General features: G+C 55.7%; 1 protein-coding gene across 4 annotated transcripts in view; it reads right to left on the reverse strand.

Annotated features, from left to right (window-relative positions):
- Nucleotides 1-22,081, reverse strand: part of LOC116955844 (rho guanine nucleotide exchange factor 11-like) — a 123,630-nt gene that overhangs the window by 23,687 nt on the left and 77,862 nt on the right. For all 4 annotated transcript variants that reach the window (XM_076053626.1, XM_076053625.1, XM_076053624.1 and 1 more), the window contains exons 18-24: nucleotides 21,409-21,534; nucleotides 19,578-19,695; nucleotides 18,560-18,660; nucleotides 12,432-12,512; nucleotides 10,037-10,112; nucleotides 5,489-5,656; nucleotides 4,295-4,493 (exon numbers count right to left, since the gene is read on the reverse strand). In XM_076053626.1, the coding sequence (XP_075909741.1) occupies nucleotides 4,295-4,493; nucleotides 5,489-5,656; nucleotides 10,037-10,112; nucleotides 12,432-12,512; nucleotides 18,560-18,660; nucleotides 19,578-19,695; nucleotides 21,409-21,534 (869 nt within the window). The remainder of the gene's footprint in view (nucleotides 1-4,294; nucleotides 4,494-5,488; nucleotides 5,657-10,036; nucleotides 10,113-12,431; nucleotides 12,513-18,559; nucleotides 18,661-19,577; nucleotides 19,696-21,408; nucleotides 21,535-22,081) is intronic.

Genomic DNA, 22,081 nt, shown 5'->3' on the forward strand with positions numbered 1-22,081 from the left:
CAGAGGCCGATCTTGAGAACGCTGGTACCAGTCATCGGCAAGTCCACTCAGCTCCACATCCTCCTGTACCACATCACTCCATCTCTTCTCTAGCCCGTGTCGCGCCCGTTTAGCCCCCTCAATCCGGCCGAACAAAAGCTGTTTCGGCATGCGGAGGCTGGGCATGCGGGCTACATGACCCAGCCATCGCAGCCTTGCCCGCCGGAGGAGCTCACCGATGGGACTTTGCAGCAGATCTTTCAATGATTTGTGAGCTCTTCACACAATCCAGTCTGGTTAAACCCAGGATGGATCGTAGGCAGGCCAGCCTAAATGTTTCTAACCGGCGAAGATGTTCCATTAGGGGGGTCCACGTTTCGCAAGCGTAGAGAAGGGAGGGAATGACCGTGGCCGAGAAGACCTGAAGCTTAGTGCGGAGCGACAGACCAGGTAGCTTCCACACAGCGTTACGCAACCGATGAAAAGATATTGCCGCTTGACTGATTCGGAGTGAGACCTCTGCTGTTAAACTGGAGCCGGTCATATGCACACATCCCAGGTATGGGAAACTCTCCACTCTCTCCACAACTGCCCCATCACCGATTGGGAGTTGTGGGGGTGGAGTGTCCGATAGTACAAAATACCCAGGCAGGTGCTTAGTTTTGGTGGGGCTGATGGTAAGGCCCCACCTCTTAGTGGCACGCTCCAGTCTCAGCAGCAGCGTCTCCAGCTCCTCCTCTGAATGAGCAGCTATTACCAAATCATCAGCATACATAACGTGGTTGAGCAATAGGGAGCCATCCCTTGACTGCACCCGGGCATCGATCAGCCTCCTATTATATCTGTACCATATGGAGATTCCCCCGGTACAGCTATTGAAGGCTTCATGAACTACGTGGTCAAAATAGATGTTAAATAATGTGGGAGCCAGAGGACATCCCTGTCGCACCCCAAGGTGTACAGGGAATGGCTCGGACTCCCGGCCACGTAGTTTTACCCGGGCCCGCTCACCATCATGAAGGTCCTTAATGAGCGTGAGCAGAGGGTCAGGTACTCCAAAAGCATGAAGAACAACCCAGAGCCCAGGCCTACTGATGGTATCATAGGCCTTGACCAGGTCAATAAAGCAGAGATGTAGGTCTTGTTGGAATTCCCTACACCTCTGCTGTAGCAGACGGACAGAAAATATGCCATCTGTGCAGGACCGCCCTTTCCTGAAACCGCATTGGGGCTCCGCAAGCCTCTCCTCAGCGTGCCTGGCAAGGCGATGTTGAATAATCTTTGCCAGCACCTTTCCCGGCACACTGATGAGTGAGATGCCCCTGTAGTTGTTACAGTCTGTGCGGTCTCCCTTCTTAAAGAGGGGGACCACCAGGGCATCATTCCAATCCTGCGGAACCCGTCCAGTGGTCCAGACTGTTGTTATGAAATATAGGGCAGTCTTGTGCACAAACGCCACCCTCCCTCAGCATTTCGCTTGGGAGATCATCTCTGCCCGCTGCCTTTCCTGGTCTCAGACTCCAGATCGCCTTCAGTACTTCCTCAACAGATGGCACTTCAGCCAGCCACTCACAGGGGGTGACTTCTTCCAATATTTGAGGCACCGCAGCTTCAGCAGGGTCATCCTCACTTTGTGCCACGATGTTTTCCTGGCTGAGGCATTTTCCCTCCCCCAGGACCTCACAGAAATGCTCAGCAAATCTGCAAACCTGTTTCTAGGGGTCAGAGATTGGATCACCGTTTTTTCCCCTAATGATGGTAATAAGTGTGGCGCTGCAGGTTACTTTTTTGATGGAGTTAAATAGAGATTTGTGATCGCGGGCCACTGAGGCAGACTCCATCTCCTCAGCAACCCGCGACCACCACCCATCCTTGCAGCGCCTCACGGCTCTCCGAACCTCCGAGCGAAGGCTGCGGTAAGCCTCCTCATTCTCTGACGTGGGATTCTGTAGCCGATGACAGTGGGCCTGTCGATTTTTCTCAACCATTCTGAACACCTGCTCTGTCAGCCAGGATCTCTGGGGAGGTCTGGACCGTGTACCCAAAGCAGCCATTACAGCTGCATGAGTCACAGTCCTAAACCTCGCCCATTTACCCTCGACATCAGGAGGAGTGGGGGACGATGCCAATCCCAGCCGCAAGCGATGATGAAATTCTCGCTTGCAACTTTCATCAGATAACTGAGACCAGGCCACTTTAGGTTGGAATGGGGTCCTGGGTGTACACCCACCACCGGAGTGGAAGAATGGCAGGCACATCTTACAGATGACTAGTCGATGGTCAGAGGGCAGATCAGCTCCACGGGTAGGTCCTGGTGTCAAGGACATGGGCTCGCATCCGCTGGTCCGTCACTATTTTTTTTATTCCAGCAGATGTTCTTGCTTGGACCCGGCATGCATCCATGATGTTGTGTGGATGCGCCGATGCCGGAACAGCGTGTTGGTAATTACAAGCCCATGGGCTGCACAAAATTCTAGCAGCCTCCTACCGTTGTTATTGAGCTGATCTGGCCCATGCCCTCCAATCACTCCAGACCAGGTGCCAGCATCATGACCAACTCGGGCATTGAAGTCACCCAACATGATGACTCTATCCCGAGGTGCCACTTTAGCCAGCACCTGTGACAGGAGGTCATAGAAGGCATCTGACTCATCGGCTTTGCCTGCATCCCTACACGGATGTTCGTCTTCGGTGGGGGCATAAGTAACCACGACCACCACTCCTCGCCTCCGGTTGATGGGAAGGCGAGCCCAATGTAGCCTGGGGCTTACAGCTTCCCACACCTCACCGCCACGCTCCCACGCCCCCTTCATTCTTTTGTTCAAAAGAAGAGCCACACCCTGTTGTTTGGCAGTCTCCTGCCCCGAGTAGAGGACTGTCCACCCCTCATGGTGGCAGGAGCCAGAACCGGTCCACCGGACCTCCTGAATGCCACAGAGATCCAGGCAGTAGCGGTCCAGCTCCCGACAGAGGAGTGGCAGCCTCTCCTCTGCAGCGAGTATTCGAACATTCCACGTGGCCATCCGTAGTGGCTTTTCGTTGTTTCTGGAGGAGCCCCGAGGGTAGAGATTCATTCTCCTGGCTCCGCCAATTGGGATTTGGCCAGGAGACGTCATAGAAGCCTGTCCCCCCGGGGCCTTCGGCACAAGCTTATTAGTTACATATTTCAGTTTAACTCGTGGTTTAGTGGTAATTAATTGAAGGTGGAGGGGTTACCAGCCCCTCACACCCATCCAGAGCCCCCGTTTAGCCACTGTAGTGGACACAGACGCCATGAGGGGAGGAGCCAATCGGAATTGGCCCTCCCCCCACAGCACTGTCCACGACAGAGTTGTCCGTCCGGCACCGCACACACTCACACACACTCACACACACACTCACACACACTCACACACACTCAGCAACAACTCTCACACTCACACACTCACACACACTCACACACTCACACACACACTCACACACTCTAACTCACATACTCACACACACACACACTCATATACGCCTGTGTGCACACGTACGTGTGTGTATGCGTGTACGTTGCGAGTGCGTGTACGTGCGAGTGCGCGTGTACGTGTGTGTGCGCGTGTACGTTGCGAGTGGCGTGTACGTGTGTGTATGCGTGTGCGTGTGTTTATGCGTGTACGTGTGTGTATGCGTGTACGTTGCGTGTGCGCGGGTACGCGTGTACGCGTGTGTATGCGTGTACGTGTGTATGCGTGTACGTTGCATGTGTGCGTGTACGTGTATGTATGCGTGTACGTTGCATGTGTGTATGCGTGTACGTTGCGTGTGTGCGTGTACGTGCGTGTGCGTGTACGTGTGTGCGTGCGTGTGTGTACGTGTGTACGTTGCGTGTGTACGTTGCGTGTGTACATTGCGTGTGTGCGTTGCGTGTACGTGTGTACGTGCGTGTATGCGTGTACATTGCGAGTGCACGTGTACGTTGCGTGTGTACGTTGCGTGTGTACGTGCGTGTGTACGTGCGCGTGTACGTTGCATGTGTGCGTGTATGTTGCGTGTGTACGTTGCGTGTGTACGTTGCGTGTATGCGTGTGCGTTGCGTGTGTACGTTGCGTGTATGCGTGTGCGTTGCGTGTGTACGTTGCGTGTATGCGTGTGCGTTGCGTGTGTACGTTGCGTGTATGCGTGTACGTTGAGTGTGTACGTTGCGTGTGTACATTGCGTGTGTACGTTGCGTGTGTGCGTGTGTACGTTGCGTGTATGCGTGTGTACGTTGCGTGTGTACGTTGTGTGTGTACGTTGCGTGTGTACATTGCGTGTGTGCGTGTACGTGCGTGTGTGCGTGCGCGTGTACTCGGGGGGGCAGGGCGAGGTGGGCCCGTCGCCCTCCTTGTGAGCGATGCCCAGCAGGACGGTGCTCTTCTTGCGCGTGGCGGCGACGGCGTCGCTCAGCCGCTGCCACCAGGCGCGGCGCTCCGACACGCTCACGGCCACCAGCTCGTAGATCTGGGGACCCAGCTGGGACGTGCTGATCATGAAGAACGCGTGCTTGTCTAGACACACGCACGCACAGACACGCACGCACAGACACACGCACGCACAGACACACGCACGCACAGACACACGCACGCACAGACACACGCACGCACAGACACACGCACGCACAGACACACGCACGCACAGACACACGCACAGACACATGCACGCACGCACAGACACACGCACGCACAGACACACGCACAGACACACGCACAGAGATACGCACGGACACACGCACAGACACACACGGACACATGCACGTACAGACACACGGACGTACAGACACACGCACAGACACACGCACGTACAGACACACACACTCACAGACACACGCACAGACACACGCACGTACAGACACACACACTCACAGACACACGCACAGACACACGCACGTACAGACACACGCACTCACAGACACACGCACAGACACACGCACGTACAGACACACACACTCACAGACGCACGCACAGACACACGCACTCACAGACGCACGCACAGACACACGCACGTACAGACACACACACTCACAGACACACGTACAGACACACGCACGTACAGACACACGTACGGACACATGCACGCACGTATAGACACACACACCCACAGACACACGCACAGACACACGTACAGACACACACACGTACAGACACACGCACAGACACACACACCCACAGACACACGAACAGACACACGCACGCACAGACACACGCACAGACACACGCACGTACAGACACACGCACGGACACACGCACGCACGTATAGACACACGCACGCACAGACACACGCACTCACAGACACACGCACAGACACACGCACGTACAGACACACGCACGCACACGCACGCAGAGACACACGCACGTACGGACACACACTCACAGACACACGCACAGACACACGCACGCAGAGACACACGTACAGACACACCTCGTGACCCCACGGCTCAGCGTGCCCTCCCCCCGTGCCCCCCCCCCGTGCCCCCCCCCCGTGCCCCCCCCCCCGCCGTGCCCACCTCGTGCCACCTCACGCAGGAGCACGGTGCCCAGCTTCACGATGGGGCTGTAGATCTGCCTCGTGTCGGAGGCGCCCCCAAGCTGCTGGCTGTGGCAGCGCAGCACCAACTTCTCCTCCTGACGCTGCAGCAGCACCACGAGGTCCTCCAGCAGCAGCACGTGCAGGTCTGGGGGGGGGGTCAGAGGGTGAGGGTCAGAGGGTGAGGGTGAGGGTGTGAGGGTCAGAGTGAGGGTGTGAGGGTGAGGGGGAGTGAGTGTGAGTGAGGGTGAGTGAGGGTGAGGGTCAGAGTGAGGGTGAGTGAGGGTGAGTGTGAAGGTGAGAGTGAGTGTCAGAGTGAGGGTGAGTGTGAGGGTGAGTGTGAGGGTGAGGGTGAGTGAGGGTGAGGGTGAGTGAGGGTGAGTGTGAGGGTGAGTGAGGGTGAGTGAGTGTGAGGGTGAGTGTAAGGGTGAGTGAGTGTGAGGGTGAGTGAGTGTGAGGGTGAGTGTGAGGGTGAGTGAGGGTGAGTGTGAGTGAGGGTGAGTGTGAGTGTGAGTGAGGGTGAGTGAGTGTGAGTGAGGGTGAGTGTGAGTGAGGGTGAGTGTGAGGGTGAGTGAGGGTGAGGGTGAGTGAGGGTGAGTGAGGGTGAGTGAGGGTGAGTGAGGGTGAGTGTGAGGGTGAGTGAGGGTGAGTGTGAAAGTGAGAGTGAGTGTCAGAGTGAGGGTGAGTGAGTGTGAGGGTGAGTGTGAGGGTGAGTGTGAGGGTGAGGGTGAGTGAGGGTGAGGGTGAGTGAGTGTGAGTGAGGGTGAGTGTGAGTGATGGTGAGTGTGAGGGTGAGTGAGGGTGAGGGTGAGTGAGGGTCAGAGTGAGGGTGAGTGTGAGTGAGTGAGTGTGAGTGAGGGTCAGAGTGAGGGTGAGTGAGTGTGAGGGTGAGTGTGAGGGTGAGGGTGAGTGAGGGTGAGGGTGAGTGAGGGTGAGTGTGAGGGTGAGTGAGGGTGAGTGAGTGTGAGTGAGTGTGAGGGTGAGTGTAAGGGTGAGTGAGTGTGAGGGTGAGTGTGAGGGTGAGTGAGGGTGAGTGTGAGGGTGAGTGAGGGTGAGTGTCAGAGTGAGGGTGAGTGAGGGTGAGTGAGGGTGAGTGTCAGAGTGAGGGTGAGTGAGGGTGAGTGAGGGTGAGTGTGAGGGTGAGTGTGAGTGTGTGAGTGAGTGTGAGGGTGAGTGAGTGTGAGGGTGAGTGTGAGGGTGAGTGAGGGTGAGTGTGAGTGAGTGTGAGGGTGAGTGAGGGTGAGTGTCAGAGTGAGGGTGAGTGAGGGTGAGTGTGAGGGTGAGTGAGGGTGAGTGTCAGAGTGAGGGTGAGTGAGGGTGAGTGAGGGTGAGTGTGAGGGTGAGTGTGTGAGTGAGGGTGAGTGAGTGTGAGGGTGAGGGTGAGTGTGAGTGAGGGTGAGGGTGAGTGAGTGTGAGTGAGGGTGAGTGTGAGTGAGGGTGAGTGTGAGTGATGGTGAGTGTGAGGGTGAGTGAGGGTGAGTGAGGGTGAGTGAGGGTGAGTGAGGGTGAGTGTGAGTGAGGGTGAGGGTGAGTGAGGGTGAGTGTGAGTGAGGGTGAGGGTGAGTGAGGGTGAGTGTGAGGGTGAGTGAGGGTGAGTGTGAAAGTGAGAGTGAGTGTCAGAGTGAGGGTGAGTGAGTGTGAGGGTGAGTGTGAGGGTGAGTGTGAGGGTGAGGGTGAGTGAGGGTGAGGGTGAGTGAGGGTGAGTGTGAGGGTGAGTGAGTGTGAGGGTGAGTGTAAGGGTGAGTGAGTGTGAGGGTGAGTGTGAGGGTGAGTGAGGGTGAGGGTGAGTGAGGGTGAGTGAGGGTAAGTGAGGGTGAGAGTGAGGGTGAGTGAGGGTGAGTGAGTGTGAGTGAGTGTGAGTGAGGGTGAGTGTGAGTGAGGGTGAGTGAGGGTGAGTGTGAGTGAGGGTGAGTGAGGGTGAGTGTGAGGGTGAGTGAGTGTGAGGGTGAGTGAGGGTGAGGGTGAGTGAGTGTGAGTGAGGGTGAGTGAGTGTGAGGGTGAGTGTGAGTGAGGGTGAGTGAGGGTGAGTGTGAGGGTGAGTGAGTGTGAGGGTGAGTGAGGGTGAGGGTGAGTGAGTGTGAGGGTGAGTGTGAGTGAGGGTGAGTGAGGGTGAGTGAGGGTGAGGGTGAGTGTGAGGGTGAGTGTGAGGGAGAGTGTGAGGGAGAGTGAGTGAGAGTGAGGGTGAGTGAGGGTGAGTGTGAGGGTGAGTGTGAGGGTGAGTGAGGGTGAGTGTGAGGGAGGGTGAGGGAGGGTGAGTGTAAGGGTGAGTGTGAGGGTGAGTGTGAGGGTGAGTGAGGGTGAGTGTGAGGGTGAGTGTGAGGGTGAGTGTGAGGGTGAGTGAGGGTGAGTGTGAGTGTGAGTGAGGGTGAGTGAGGGTGAGTGAGGGAGAGTGAGTGAGAGTGAGGGTGAGTGTGAGAGTGAGTGAGGGTGAGTGTGAGGGTGAGTGAGGGTGAGTGTGAGTGAGTGTGAGGGTGAGTGAGGGTGAGTGAGGGTGAGTGTGAGGGTGAGTGTGAGGGTGAGTGAGGGTGAGTGTGAGGGTGAGTGTGAGGGTGAGTGTGAGTGTGAGTGAGGGTGAGTGAGGGTGAGTGAGGGTGAGTGTGAGTGAGGGTGAGTGAGGGTGAGTGTGAGGGTGAGAGTGAGTGTGAGGGTGAGTGAGGGTGAGTGTGAGGGTGAGTGAGTGTGAGGGTGAGTGAGGGTGAGTGAGGGTGAGTGTGAGGGTGAGTGAGGGTGAGTGTGAGGGTGAGTGTGAGTGAGGGTGAGTGTGAGGGTGAGTGAGGGTGAGTGAGGGTGAGGGTGAGTGAGGGTGAGAGTGAGTGAGGGTGAGTGTGAGGGTGAGTGTGAGGGTGAGTGAGTGTGAGGGTGAGTGAGGGTGAGTGAGGGTGAGTGAGGGTGAGAGTGAGTGAGGGTGAGGGTGAGTGAGAGTGTGAGGGAGAGTGTGAGGGTGAGTGAGGGTGAGTGAGGGTGAGAGTGAGTGAGGGTGAGTGAGGGTGAGTGTGAGGGTGAGTGAGGGTGAGAGTGAGGGTGAGTGAGGGTGAGTGTGAGGGTGAGTGTGGGTGAGTGTGAGGGTGAGTGTGAGTGAGGGTGAGGGTGAGTGAGAGTGTGAGGGAGAGTGTGAGGGTGAGTGAGGGTGAGTGAGGGTGAGAGTGAGTGAGGGTGAGTGAGGGTGAGTGTGAGGGTGAGTGAGGGTGAGAGTGAGGGTGAGTGAGGGTGAGTGTGAGGGTGAGTGTGGGTGAGTGTGAGGGTGAGTGTGAGTGAGTGTGAGGGTGAGTGAGGGTGAGTGAGGGTGAGTGTGAGGGTGAGTGAGGGTGAGTGTGGGTGAGTGTGAGGGTGAGTGTGGGTGAGTGTGAGGGTGAGTGAGGGTGAGTGAGGGTGAGTGTGAGGGTGAGTGAGGGTGAGTGAGGGTGAGTGTGAGGGTGAGTGAGGGTGAGTGTGAGGGTGAGTGTGAGTGTGAGTGAGGGTGAGTGAGGGTGAGTGTGTGTGAGGGTGAGTGTGAGTGTGAGTGAGGGTGAGTGAGGGTGAGTGAGTGTGAGTGTGAGTGAGGGTGAGTGAGGGTGAGTGAGGGTGAGTGTGAGTGAGGATGAGTGTGAGGGTGAGTGAGGGTGAGTGTGAGGGTGAGTGATGGTGAGGGTGAGGGTGAGTGAGGGTGAGTGTGAGGGTGAGTGAGGGTGAGTGTGAGGGTGAGTGAGGGTGAGTGTGAGGGTGAGTGTGAGTGAGGGTGAGTGTGAGGGTGAGTGTGAGGGTGAGTGAGGGTGAGTGAGGGTGAGTGTGAGGGTGAGTGAGGGTGAGTGTGAGTGTGAGTGAGTGTGAGGGTGAGTGAGGGTGAGTGTGAGTGAGTGTGAGGGTGAGTGAGGGTGAGTGTGAGGGTGAGTGAGGGTGAGTGTGAGGGTGAGTGTGAGGGTGAGTGAGGGTGAGTGAGGGTGAGTGTGAGGGTGAGTGTGAGTGAGGGTGAGTGAGGGTGAGGGTGAGTGTGAGGGTGAGTGAGGGTGTGAGTGAGGGTGAGTGTGAGTGTGAGGGTGAGAGTGAGGGAGGGTGAGTGAGGGTGAGTGAGGGTGAGTGTGAGTGAGGGTGAGTGAGGGTGAGTGTGAGGGTGAGTGTGAGTGAGTGTGAGGTGAGGGTGAGTGAGGGTGAGTGAGGGTTAGGGTGAGTGTGAGGGTGAGTGAGGGTGAGGGTGAGTGAGGGTGAGTGTGAGGGTGAGTGAGGGTGAGTGTGAGTGAGTGTGAGGGTGAGTGAGGGTGAGTGTGAGGGTGAGTGTGAGGGTGAGTGAGGGTGAGTGTGAGGGTGAGTGAGGGTGAGTGAGGGTGAGTGTGAGGGTGAGTGAGGGTGAGTGTGAGGGTGAGTGAGGGTGAGGGTGAGTGTGAGGGTGAGTGTGAGGGTGAGTGTGAGGGTGAGTGTGAGTGAGGGTGAGTGTGAGTGAGGGTGAGTGTGAGGGTGAGTGAGGGTGAGTGTGAGGGTGAGTGTGAGGGTGAGTGTGAGTGAGGGTGAGTGAGGGTGAGGGTGAGTGAGGGTGAGTGAGGGTGAGTGTAGTCACCAAGCGTCTTCTCTTTGTTAAGGCGCCAGGTGAGTGGCCCCTCATGCAGCATCTTGCGCTTGGTGAGGTCCAGATTCTACACACACACAGTTATACACACACACACAGTTACACACAGTTACACACACAGTTACTCAACACACACACAGTTACACACACACACAGTTACACACACACACACGCAGTTACACACACAGTTACACACATACACAGTTACACACATACACACGCAGTTACACACACACACAGTTACACACACACACACAGTTACACACACACACAGTTACACACGCAGTTACACACGTACACACAGTTACACACACACAGTTACACACACACACAGTTACACACACATACACACAGTTACACACGTACACACGGTTACACAACACACACACAGTTACACACACACACAGTTACACACACACACGGTTACACACACACATACACACAGTTACACACACACACAGTTACACACACACACATACACACAGTTACACACACACACATACACACACAGTTACACACACACACAGTTACACAACACACACACAGTTACACACACACACATACACACGCAGTTACACACACACACACATACACACACAGTTACACACACAGTTACACACACACACACATAATACACACAGTTACACACACACACAGTTACACACACACACACATACACACACAGTTACACACACACACATACACACACAGTTACACACACACACATACACACACAGTTACACACACACACATACACACACAGTTACACACACACACATACACACACAGTTACACACACACACATACACAGTTACACAGACACAGTTACACACACACACATACACACACACAGTTACACACACACACAGTTACACAAAAAAGTTACACACACAGATACACACAGTTACACACACACACAGTTACACACACACAGTTACACACACACACATACACACACAGTTACACACACACACACACACACAGTTACACACACACACATACACACACAGTTACACACACAGTTACACACACACAGTTACACACACAGTTACACACACACACATACACACACAGTTACACACACAGTTACACACACACATACACACACAGTTACACACACACACAGTTACACACAAAGTTACACACACAGATACACACAGTTACACACACACACATACACACAGTTACACACACACACACAGTCACACACACACAGTTACACACACACACAGTTACACACAAAGTTACACACACAGATACACACACACAGTTACACACACACACACACAGTTACACACACACAGTTACATACACACAGTTACACACACACAGTTACACACACACACACAGTTACACACACACACATACACACAGTTACACACACACACAGTTACACACAAAGTTACACACACAGACATACACACACAGTTACACACACACACACAGTTACACACACAGTTACACACACACACAGTTACACACAAAGTTACACACACACACAGTTACACACAAAGTTACACACACAAACACAGTTACACACACACACATACACACACAGTTACACACACACACAGTTACACACACACACACAGCTACACACACACAGTTACACACACACACATACAGTTACACACACACATACACACACAGTTACACACACACACAGTTACACACACACAGTTACACACACACACAGTTACACACACACAGTTACACACACACAGTTACACACACAGTTACACACACACGTACACACACAGTTACACACACAGTTACACACACACGTACACACACAGTTACACACATAGCTATTTCTATGACCAGTCACAAGCTAATCACTCAGCTACTTCAATGATAAATTCTATGCTAATTCCTTTGTCAAGGCGCTCTGTTTCTTCTCACACAGCTTAAAGGTCGCGGTCTGAGCTTGGCTGTGTTCGCTCCAGCGCTGTCCTCCAGACAGTCTCGTCCCTTCACCTGATGAAGGCCGCTTGTGTTGTGGCCAAAACGTCGTGAGAATATTATTGTGTTATTTTATTTTATCAATTTAGAATTTTATTCTCATTCTACGTGGTGACTTTACCGAAAGAACCAAAGAAGACAGTCAATGACGTCAGCGTGTGACGATGACACACGGTGGTGGTGGGGGTGGTGGTGGTGGTGGTGGGGGTGGTGGTGGTGGTGGTGGTGGGGGTGGTGGTGGTGGTGGTAGTGGTGGGGGTGGTGGTGGTGGTGGGGGTGGTGGTGGTGGTGGTGGTGGGGGTGGTGGTGGTGGTAGTGGTGGGGGTGGTGGTGGTGGTGGTGGGGGTGGTGGTGGTGGTGGTGGGGGTGGTGGTGGTGGTGGAGGTGGTGGTGGTGACGATGGTGGTGGTGGGGTTGGGCCCACCTTGAACTCAGCAATGTAGGGGTACTGCGTCTTCTCCAGGAACGGGGAGACGTCCATCCTGCGTTGGTAGTCTTGCAGGCGCTGCCACGCAGTGAGTGGCACAGTGCAGCAGCGATCAGCTGGGACTCCCTGAGTCTCACTCAAGACTGTGATCCTGAGACCCAGTCTCCCTGAGTCTCACTCAAGACTGTGACCCTGAGGCCCGGTCTCCCTGAGTCTTACTCAGACTGTGATCCTGAGGCCCGGTCTCCCTGAGTCTCACTCAAGACTGTGATCCTGAGACCCGGTCTCACTGAGTCTCACTCAAGACTCTGACCCTGAGACCCGGTCTCCCTGAGTCTCACTCAAGACTGTCACCCTGAGACCCGGTCTCCCTGAGTCTCACTCAAGACTGTGACCCTGAGGCCCGGTCTCCCTGAGTCTCACTCAAGACTGTGACCCTGAGACCCGGTCTCCCTGAGTCTCACTCAGACTCTGACCCTGAGGCCCGGTCTCCCTGAGTCTCACTCAAGACTGTGACCCTGAGACCCGGACTCCCTGAGTCTCACTCAAGACTGTGATCCTGAGACCCGGTCTCCCTGAGTCTCACTCAAGACTGTCACCCTGAGACCCGGACTCCCTGAGTCTCACTCAAGACTGTGACCCTGAGACCCGGTCTCCCTGAGTCTCACTCAAGACTGTGACCCTGAGACCCGGACTCCCTGAGTCTCACTCAAGACTGTGACCCTGAGACCCGGTCTCCCTGAGTCTCACTCAAGACTCTGATCCTGAGACCCGGACTCCCTGAGTCTCACTCAAGACTGTGATCCTGAGACCAGGTCTCCCTGAGTCTCACTGAAGACTGTGACCCTGAGACCCGGACTCCCTGAGTCTCACTCAAGACTGTGACCCTGAGACCCGGTCTCCCTGAGTCTCACTCAAGACTGTGACCCTGAGACCCGGTCTCCCTGAGTCTCACTCAGACTCTGACCCTGAGGCCCGGTCTCACTGAGTCTCACTCAAGACTGTGATCCTGAGACCTGGTCTCCCTGAGGCTCACTCAAGACTCTGACACTGAGACCCGGTCTCCCTGAGTCTCACTCAGACCATCAGCATTGGCTGTGTGTATGGCTGTGTGTATGGCTGTGTGTATGGCTGTGTGTATGGCTGTGTGTATAGCTGTGTGTATAGCTGTGTGTATGGCTGTGTGTATGGCTGTGTGTATGGCTGTGTATGGCTGTGTGTATGGCTGTGTGTATGGCTGTGTGTATGGCTGTGTGTATGGCTGTGTGTATGGTTGTGTGTATGGCTGTGTGTATGGCTGTGTGTATGACTGTGTGTATGGCTGTGTGTATGGCTGTGTGTATGGCTGCGTGGCCGTGTGTAGGTGTCTCTATGCGAGTGTAAATGTGCGTGCGTCTCTGTGTGTGCGCGCGTATAAGTACGCGTGCGTTTGTCTGCGTGTGTGCGTGCGTGTCTGTGTACGTGAATGTACGTGTGCGTGTGTGCGTGTGTGCGCGTGTATGTCCGGGCGTGTACGTCGTGTGTGCGTACGTGTCTGTGTGCGTGTGTGTCTGTGTGCGTGTGTCTCTGTGTCTGTGTGTGGGGAGCGGTAGTGTAGTGGTTAGCGCTACGCTGCGCTGTGAACCCGGCGACCCAGGTTCGATTCCCGCTCACGGCCAACTCCAGTGACGATTATCTGCACCGGTCCTGGGCCTCAAACGAGTACCTGGTGCGGTGTGTAAACATCGCTACTGGGGAGACAAAGGCGGCCGGGCGCGGTGTTGGCCACCCACCCCCTCGTGTGCTGTGCTGGCCTTTAAAGGTGCTCGCTCACAGCACTTGCCCCTACAGCCTGTTAAGGCTACACGGGGGATCTTTGTCTTGTCTGTGTGTGTGCGTCCACGTGTGCGCGTCTGTGTGTGCGTGTGTGTGCGTGTGTGTGTCCGTCTGTGTGTGTGTGCCTGTGTGTGTCTGTGTGTGTGTCTCTGTGTGTGTCTGTGTGTGCGTGTGTGTGTCTGTGTGTCTGTGTGTGTGTGCGTGTGTGCGTGTGTGTGCGTGTGTGCGTGTGTGTGCGTGTGTGTGTCTGTGTGTGTGTGTCTATGTGTGTGTGTCCGGCAAAACAACCCCCTACCTCCTCGCGGTGCCGGACGGGCAACTCTGTCGTGGACAGTGCTGTGGGGGGAGATCCAATTCCGATTGGCTCCTCCCCTCATGGCATATGTGTCCACCACAGGGGCTAAACGGGGGCTCTGGACGGGTGCGAGGGGCTGGTAACCCCTCCACCTTCAATTAATTACCACAAAACCACGAATTAAAGTGAAATATGTAACAACTAAGCTTGTGCCGGAGGCCCCGGGGGGCCAGGCGTCTATGACGTCTCCTGGCCAAACCCCAATTGGCGGAGCCAGGAGATTGAATACCTACCCTCGGGGCTACTCCAGAAACAACGAAAAGCCACTACGGGTGGCCACGTGGAATGTTCGAACGCTCACTGCAGAGGAGAGGCTGCCACTCCTCTGTCGGGAGCTGGACCGGTACCGCCTGGATCTATGCGGCATTCAGGAGGTCCGGTGGACCGGCTCTGGCTCCTGCCACCATGAGGGGTGGACAGTCCTCTACTCGGGGCAGCAGACTGCCAAACAACAGGGTGTGGGTCTTCTTTTGAACAAAAGAATGAAGGGGGCGTGGGAGCGTGGCGGTGAGGTGTGGGAAGCTGTAAGCCCCAGGCTACTTTGGGCTCGCCTTCCCATCAACCGGAGGCGAGGAATGGTGGTCGTGGTTACTTATGCCCCCACCGAAGATGAACATCCGTGGAGGGATGCAGGCAAAGCCGATGAGTCAGATGCCTTCTATGACCTCCTGTCACAGGTGCTGGCTAAAGTGGCCCCTCGGGATAGAGTCATCATGTTGGGTGACTTCAATGCCCGAGTTGGTCATGATACTGGCACCTGGTCTGGAGTGATTGGAGGGCATGGGCCAGATCAGCTCAATAACAACGGTAGGAGGCTGCTAGATTTTTGTGCAGCCCATGGGCTTGTAATTACCAACACGCTGTTCCGGCATCGGCGCATCCACACAACATCATGGATGCATGCCGGGTCCAAGCAAGAACATCTGCTGGACTACATAGTGACGGACCAGCGAATGCGAGCCCATGTCCTTGACACCAGGACCTACCGTGGAGCTGATCTGCCCTCTGACCATCGACTAGTCATCTGTAAGATGCGCCTGCCATTCTTCCACTCCGGTGGTGGGTGTACACCCAGGACCCCATTCCAACCTAAAGTGGCCTGGTCTCAGTTATCTGATGAAAGTTGCAAGCGAGAATTTCATCATCGCTTGCGGCTGGGATTGGCATCGTCCCCGACTCCTCCTGATGTCGAGGGTAAATGGGCGAGGTTTAGGACTGTGACTCATGCAGCTGCAATGGCTGCTTTGGGTACGCGGTCCAGACCTCCCCAGACACCCTGGATGACAGAGGAGTTGTTCAGGATGGTTGAGAAAAAGCGACAGGCCCACTGTCATCGGCTACAGAATCCCACGTCAGAGAATGAGGAGGCTTACCGCAGCCTTCGCTCGGAGGTTCGGAGAGCCGTGAGGCGCTGCAAGGATGGGTGGTGGTCGCGGGTTGCTGAGGAGATGGAGTCTGCCTCAGTGGCCCGTGATCACAAATCGCTATTTAACTCCATCAAAAAAGTAACCTGCAGCGCCACACCTATTACCATCATTAGGGGAAAAAACGGTGATCCAATTTCCGACCCCCAGGAACAGGTTCGCAGATTTGCTGAGCATTTCTGTGAGGTCCTGGGGGAGGGAAAATCCCACAGCCAGGAAAACATCGTGGCACAAAGTGAGGATGACCCTGCTGAGGCTGCGGTGCCTCAAATATTGGATGAAGTCACCCCCTGTGAGTGGCTGGCTGAGGTGCCATCTGCTGAGGAAGTATTGAAGGCGATCCGGAGTCTGAGACCAGGAAAGGCAGCGGGCAGAGATGATCTCCCAAGCGAAATGCTGAGGGAGGGTGGCGTTTGTGCACAGACTGCCCTATATGACATCATAACAACAGTCTGGACCACTGGACGGGTTCCGCAGGATTGGAAGGATGCCCTGGTGGTCCCCCTTTTTAAGAAGGGGGACCGCACAGACTGTAACAACTACAGGGGCATCTCACTCCTCAGTGTGCCGGGAAAGGTCCTGGCAAGGATTAATCAGCATCGCCTTGCCAGGCACGCTGAGGAGAGGCTTGCGGAGCCCCAATGCGGTTTCAGGAAAGGGCGGTCCTGCACAGATGCCATATTTTCTGTCCGTCTGCTACAGCAGAGGTGTAGGGAATTCCAACAAGACCTACATCTCTGCTTTATTGACCTGGTCAAGGCCTATGATACCATCAGTAGGCCTGGGCTCTGGGTCGTTCTTCGTGCTTTTGGAGTACCTGACCCTCTGCTCACGATCATTAAGGACCTTCATGATGGTGAGCGGGCCCGGGTAAAACTACGTGGCCGGGAGTCAGAGCCATTCCCTGTACACCTTGGGGTGCGACAGGGATGTCCTCTGGCTCCCACATTATTTAACATCTATTTTGACCACGTAGTTCGTGAAGCCTTCAATAGCTGTACCGGGGGAATCTCCATATGGTACAGATATAATGGGAGGCTAATCGATGCCCGGGTGCGGTCAAGGGATGGCTCCCTATTGCTCAACCACGTTATGTATGCTGATGACTTGGTAATAGCTGCTCAGTCAGAGGAGGAGTTGGAGACGCTGCTGCTGAGACTGGAGCGTGCCACTAAGAGGTGGGGCCTTACCATCAGCCCCACCAAAACTAAGCACCTGCCTGGGTATTTTGTACCATCGGACACTCCACCCCCACAACTCCCAATCGGTGATGGGGCAGTTGTGGAGAGAGTGGAGAGTTTCCCATACCTGGGCAGTGTGCTTATGACTGGCTCCAGTTTAACAGCAGAGGTCTCACTCCGAATCAGTCGAGCGGCAATATCTTTTCATCGGTTGCGTAACGCTGTGTGGAAGCTACCTGGTCTGTCGCTCCGCACTAAGCTTCAGGTCTTCTCGGCCACGGTCATTCCCTCCCTTCTCTACGCTTGCGAAACGTGGACCCCCCTAATGGAACATCTTCGCCGGTTAGAAACATTTAGGCTGACCTGCCTACGATCCATCCTGGGTTTAACCAGACTGGATTGTGTGAGGAGCTCACAAATCTTTGAAAGATCTGGGCAGGGTCCCATCGGTGAGCTCCTCCGGCAGGCAAGGCTGCGATGGCTGGGTCATGTAGCCCGCATGCCCAGCCACCGCATGCCGAAACAGCTTTTGTTTGGCCGGATTGAGGGGGCTAAGCGGGCGCGGCACGGGCTAGAGAAGAGATGGAGTGATGTGGTACAGGAGGACGTGGAGCTGAGTGGACTTGCCGATGACTGGTACCAGCGGTGTCAAGATCGGCCTCTGTGGAGGAGGCTCGTGAAGGATGCTACTGGGCAGTTGGAGGCAGTCGCCCTCCAACAACAACGGAGGGCGGAGGAGCGACGCTCACAACAGCGAGCGGAGCGCCGGGTGGCTAAAGCACAGCAGGTTGGCACAGTAGGGGGCACAGGTGGTGCATCAGCCAGTCATCTCAGTCAGTCGACCCGTGGCACCTGGGTCTGCCCCGTGACCTCCTGCCAGCGGGCGTTCGACACTTCACGTGGCCTCAGGGTGCACATAGCCTGGCACAAGCGTCGTGGTGACGTCACCGCCACTTAGTGGCGAATGGCGGTTGTTGTTGTCTATGTGTGTGTGTGTGTCTGTGTGTGTGTGTCTGTGTGTGTGTGTCTGTGTGTGTGTCTGTGTGTGTGTGTCTATGTGTGTGTGTCTATGTGTGTGTGTCTGTGTGTCTGTGTGTGTGTGTCTATGTGTGTGTGTGTGTCTGTGTGTGTGTGTCTATGTGTGTGTGTGTGTCTGTGTGTGTGTGTCTATGTGTGTGTGTGTGTGTGTCTGTGTGTGTGTGTCTGTGTGTGTGTGTCTGTGTGTGTGTGTCTGTGTGTGTGTGTCTATGTGTGTGTGTCTATGTGTGTGTGTCTATGTGTGTGTGTGTGTCTATGTGTGTGTGTCTATGTGTGTGTGTCTGTGTGTGTGTGTCTGTGTGTGTGTGTCACCTGTGCGTTCTCCGCCTCCCGCACGGCCGTGTTCACGGACAGCAGGATCCGCTTGCAGCACTCGCTGGCCTGCTGCACCTTGCCGTGCTCGGGGCTGGAGTCTGCGGAGGCAGCAGCAGCAACAACAACAAGGTCGCGAGACGCACCACACGTCACAAGCTAGCTAGTGGTGAGCACGTGGTGAGCACGTGGTGAGCGAGTGAGTGGTGAGCACGTGGTGAGTGGTGAGCGAGTGGTGAGCGAGTGGTGAGCACGTGGTGAGCACGTGGTGAGCGAGTGAGTGGCGAGCGAGTGGTGAGCGAGTGAGTGGCGAGCGAGTGAGTGGTGAGCGCGTGGTGAGCGAGTGAGTGGCGAGCGAGTGGTAAGCGCGTGGTGAGCGCGTGGTGAGCGCGTGGTGAGCGAGTGGTGAGCGAGTTTTGAGCGTGTGGTGAGCGAGTGGTGAGCGAGCGAGTGACGAGCGAGTGGTGAGCGAGTGGTGAGCGAGTGGTGAGCGAGGGAGTGACGAGCGAGTGGTGAGTGAGTGGTGAGCGAGTGACGAGCGAGTGGCGAGCGAGTGGTGAGCGAGTGGTGAGCAAGTGGTGAGTGAGTGGTGAGTGAGTGAGCGAGTGGCGAGCGAGTGACGAGCGAGTGGTGAGCGAGTGACGAGCGAGTGGTGAGCGAACGAGTGGTGAGTGAGTGGTGAGCAAGTGGTGAGTGAGTGGTGAGTGAGCGAGTGGCGAGCGAGTGGTGAGCGAGTGACGAGCGAGTGGTGAGCGAGTGACGAGCGAGTGGTGAGCGAACGAGTGGTGAGTGAGTGGTGAGCGAGTGGTGAGCGAGCGAGTGACGAGCGAGTGTTGAGCGAGTGGTGAGCGAGTGTTGAGCGAGTGGTGAGCGAGTGGTGAGCGAGTGGCGAGCGAGTGGTGAGCGAACGAGTGGTGAGTGAGTGGTGAGCGAGTGGTGAGCGAGCGAGTGGTGAGCGAGTGGTGAGCGAGGGAGTGACGAGCGAGTGGTGAGCGAGTGGTGAGCGAGCGTGTCATACCGGCCGTGTACTTGGCGATCTTGTCCAGCAGGAGAGGGTACTTGGTGAGTCTCTGCATCTCACACGGCAGGAAGTCCTTGAGCTGCAGCCGGCGGCAGTGAGGGTTGCTCTCCGCATCCTGAACACGCACAACACCGCACACCACGTCACACCACCACGTCACACCACAACGTTACACACCACGTCACACCACCATGTCACACACCACGTTACACACCACGTCACACACCACGTGACACACCAACACGTCACACACCACGTCACACACCACGTCACAACACCACGTCACAACACCACGTCACACCACCACGTCACAACACCACGTCACAATACCACGTTACACACCACGTCACACACGTCACACACCACGTCACCCCACCACATCACACCCCACGTGACACACCATGCACAACACCACGTCACAACACCACGTCACACCACCACGTCACACCACCACATCACACACCACGTGACACACCACGTCACAACACCACGTTACACACCACCACGTCACAACACCACGTCACACACCACGTCACACCACCACGTCACAACACCACGTCACACACCACGTCACACCACAACGTCACAACACCACGTCACACCACCACGTCACACACCACGTAACACACCATGCACAACACCACGTCACAACACGTCACACCACCACGTCACACCACCACGTCACACACCACATGACACACCACATCACAACACCACGTCACAACACCACGTCACACACCACCACGTCACAACACCACGTCACAGACCACGTCACACCACCACATCACAACACCACGTCACACACCACGTCACACCACCACGTCACACAGCACGTCACACACCACGTCACACAACCACGTCACACCACCACATCACACAGCACGTCACACAGCACGTCACACCACGTGACACCACGTCACACACCACACACCACACCACGTCACACCACCACGTCACACACCACGTGACACAGCACGTCACACAGCACATCACACAGCACGTCACACCACCACGTGACACATCACACACCACGTCACACCACCACGTCACACAGCACGTGACACACCACGTCACAACACGTTACACACCACCACGTCACACACCACGTCACACCACCACGTCACACCACCACGTCACACACCATGTCACACTACCACGTCACACCACCACGTCACAACACCACGTAACAACACCATGTCACACACCACGTCACACCACCACGTCACACAGCACGTCACACACCACGTCACACAACCACGTCACACCACCACGTCACACAGCACGTCACACAGCATGTCACACAGCACGTCACACCACGTGACACCACGTCACACACCACACACCACACCACGTCACACCACCACGTCACACACCACGTGACACAGCACGTCACACAGCACATCACACAGCACGTCACACCACCACGTGACACCACGTCACACACCACACACCACACCATGTCACACCACCACGTGACACCACGTGACACCACGTGACACCACGTGACACACCACGTGACACACCAACACGTCACACCACCACGTGACACCACGTGACACACAGCACGTCACACAGCACGTCACACAGCACGTCACACACCATGTCACACACCACGTCACACACAGCACGTCACACCACCACGTGACACCACGTGACACCACGTGACACACCACGTGACACCACGTCACACACCACACACCACGTCACACCACCACGTGACACCACGTGACACACAGCACGTCACACACCACGTCACACACAGCACGTCACACCACCACGTGACACACCACGTGACACACCACGTGACACACCAACACGCCCCCCCCACCTGTATGAACTGCTGGAAGCGAGCGTCTTTGCGCTGCCGCTGTTTGATGATGTCCAGGGCCAGCGACTGCTGGCTACAGAACACAGCGGCCTCCGCCTGCAGGGCCTCGCCAGCCACACCCGCAAACTACACGGGGGGGGGGGGGGGGGGGCACGGGGGGGGCACGGGGGGGGCACGGGGGGGAGGGGCGGGAGGGGCAGCTGAAACCGGAGCAGCTGAGTGAGTGACTGAGTGAGTGACTGGACAAGTGACTTGGTGAGTGAGTGAGTAACTGAGTGTGTGAGTAACTGAGTGTGTGAGTGAGTGAGTGTGTGAGTGTGTGAGTAACTGAGTGTGTGAGTGAGTGAGTGAGTGTGTGAGTGAGTGAGTAACTGAGTGTGTGAGTGAGTGAGTGTGTGAGTGTGTGAGTAACTGAGTGTGTGAGTGAGTGAGTGTGTGAGTGAGTAACTGAGTGTGTGAGTGAGTGAGTGTGTGAGTGAGTGAGTGACTGAGTGAGTGAGTAACTGAGTGTGTGAGTGAGTGAGTGTGTGAGTGAGTGAGTGTGTGAGTGAGTGAGTGTGTGAGTGAGTAACTGAGTGTGTGAGTGAGTGAGTGTGTGAGTGAGTGAGTGACTGAGTGACTGAGTAACTGAGTGTGTGAGTGAGTGAGTGAGTGTGTGAGTGAGTGAGTGACT

Source organism: Petromyzon marinus, chromosome 62 (genome assembly GCF_048934315.1).
Source record: "Petromyzon marinus isolate PM22_M1 ecotype Great Lakes invasive population chromosome 62, UKy_Petmar_22M1.pri1.0, whole genome shotgun sequence".
In the NCBI taxonomy this organism is placed as follows: Eukaryota; Metazoa; Chordata; class Hyperoartia; order Petromyzontiformes; family Petromyzontidae; genus Petromyzon; species Petromyzon marinus.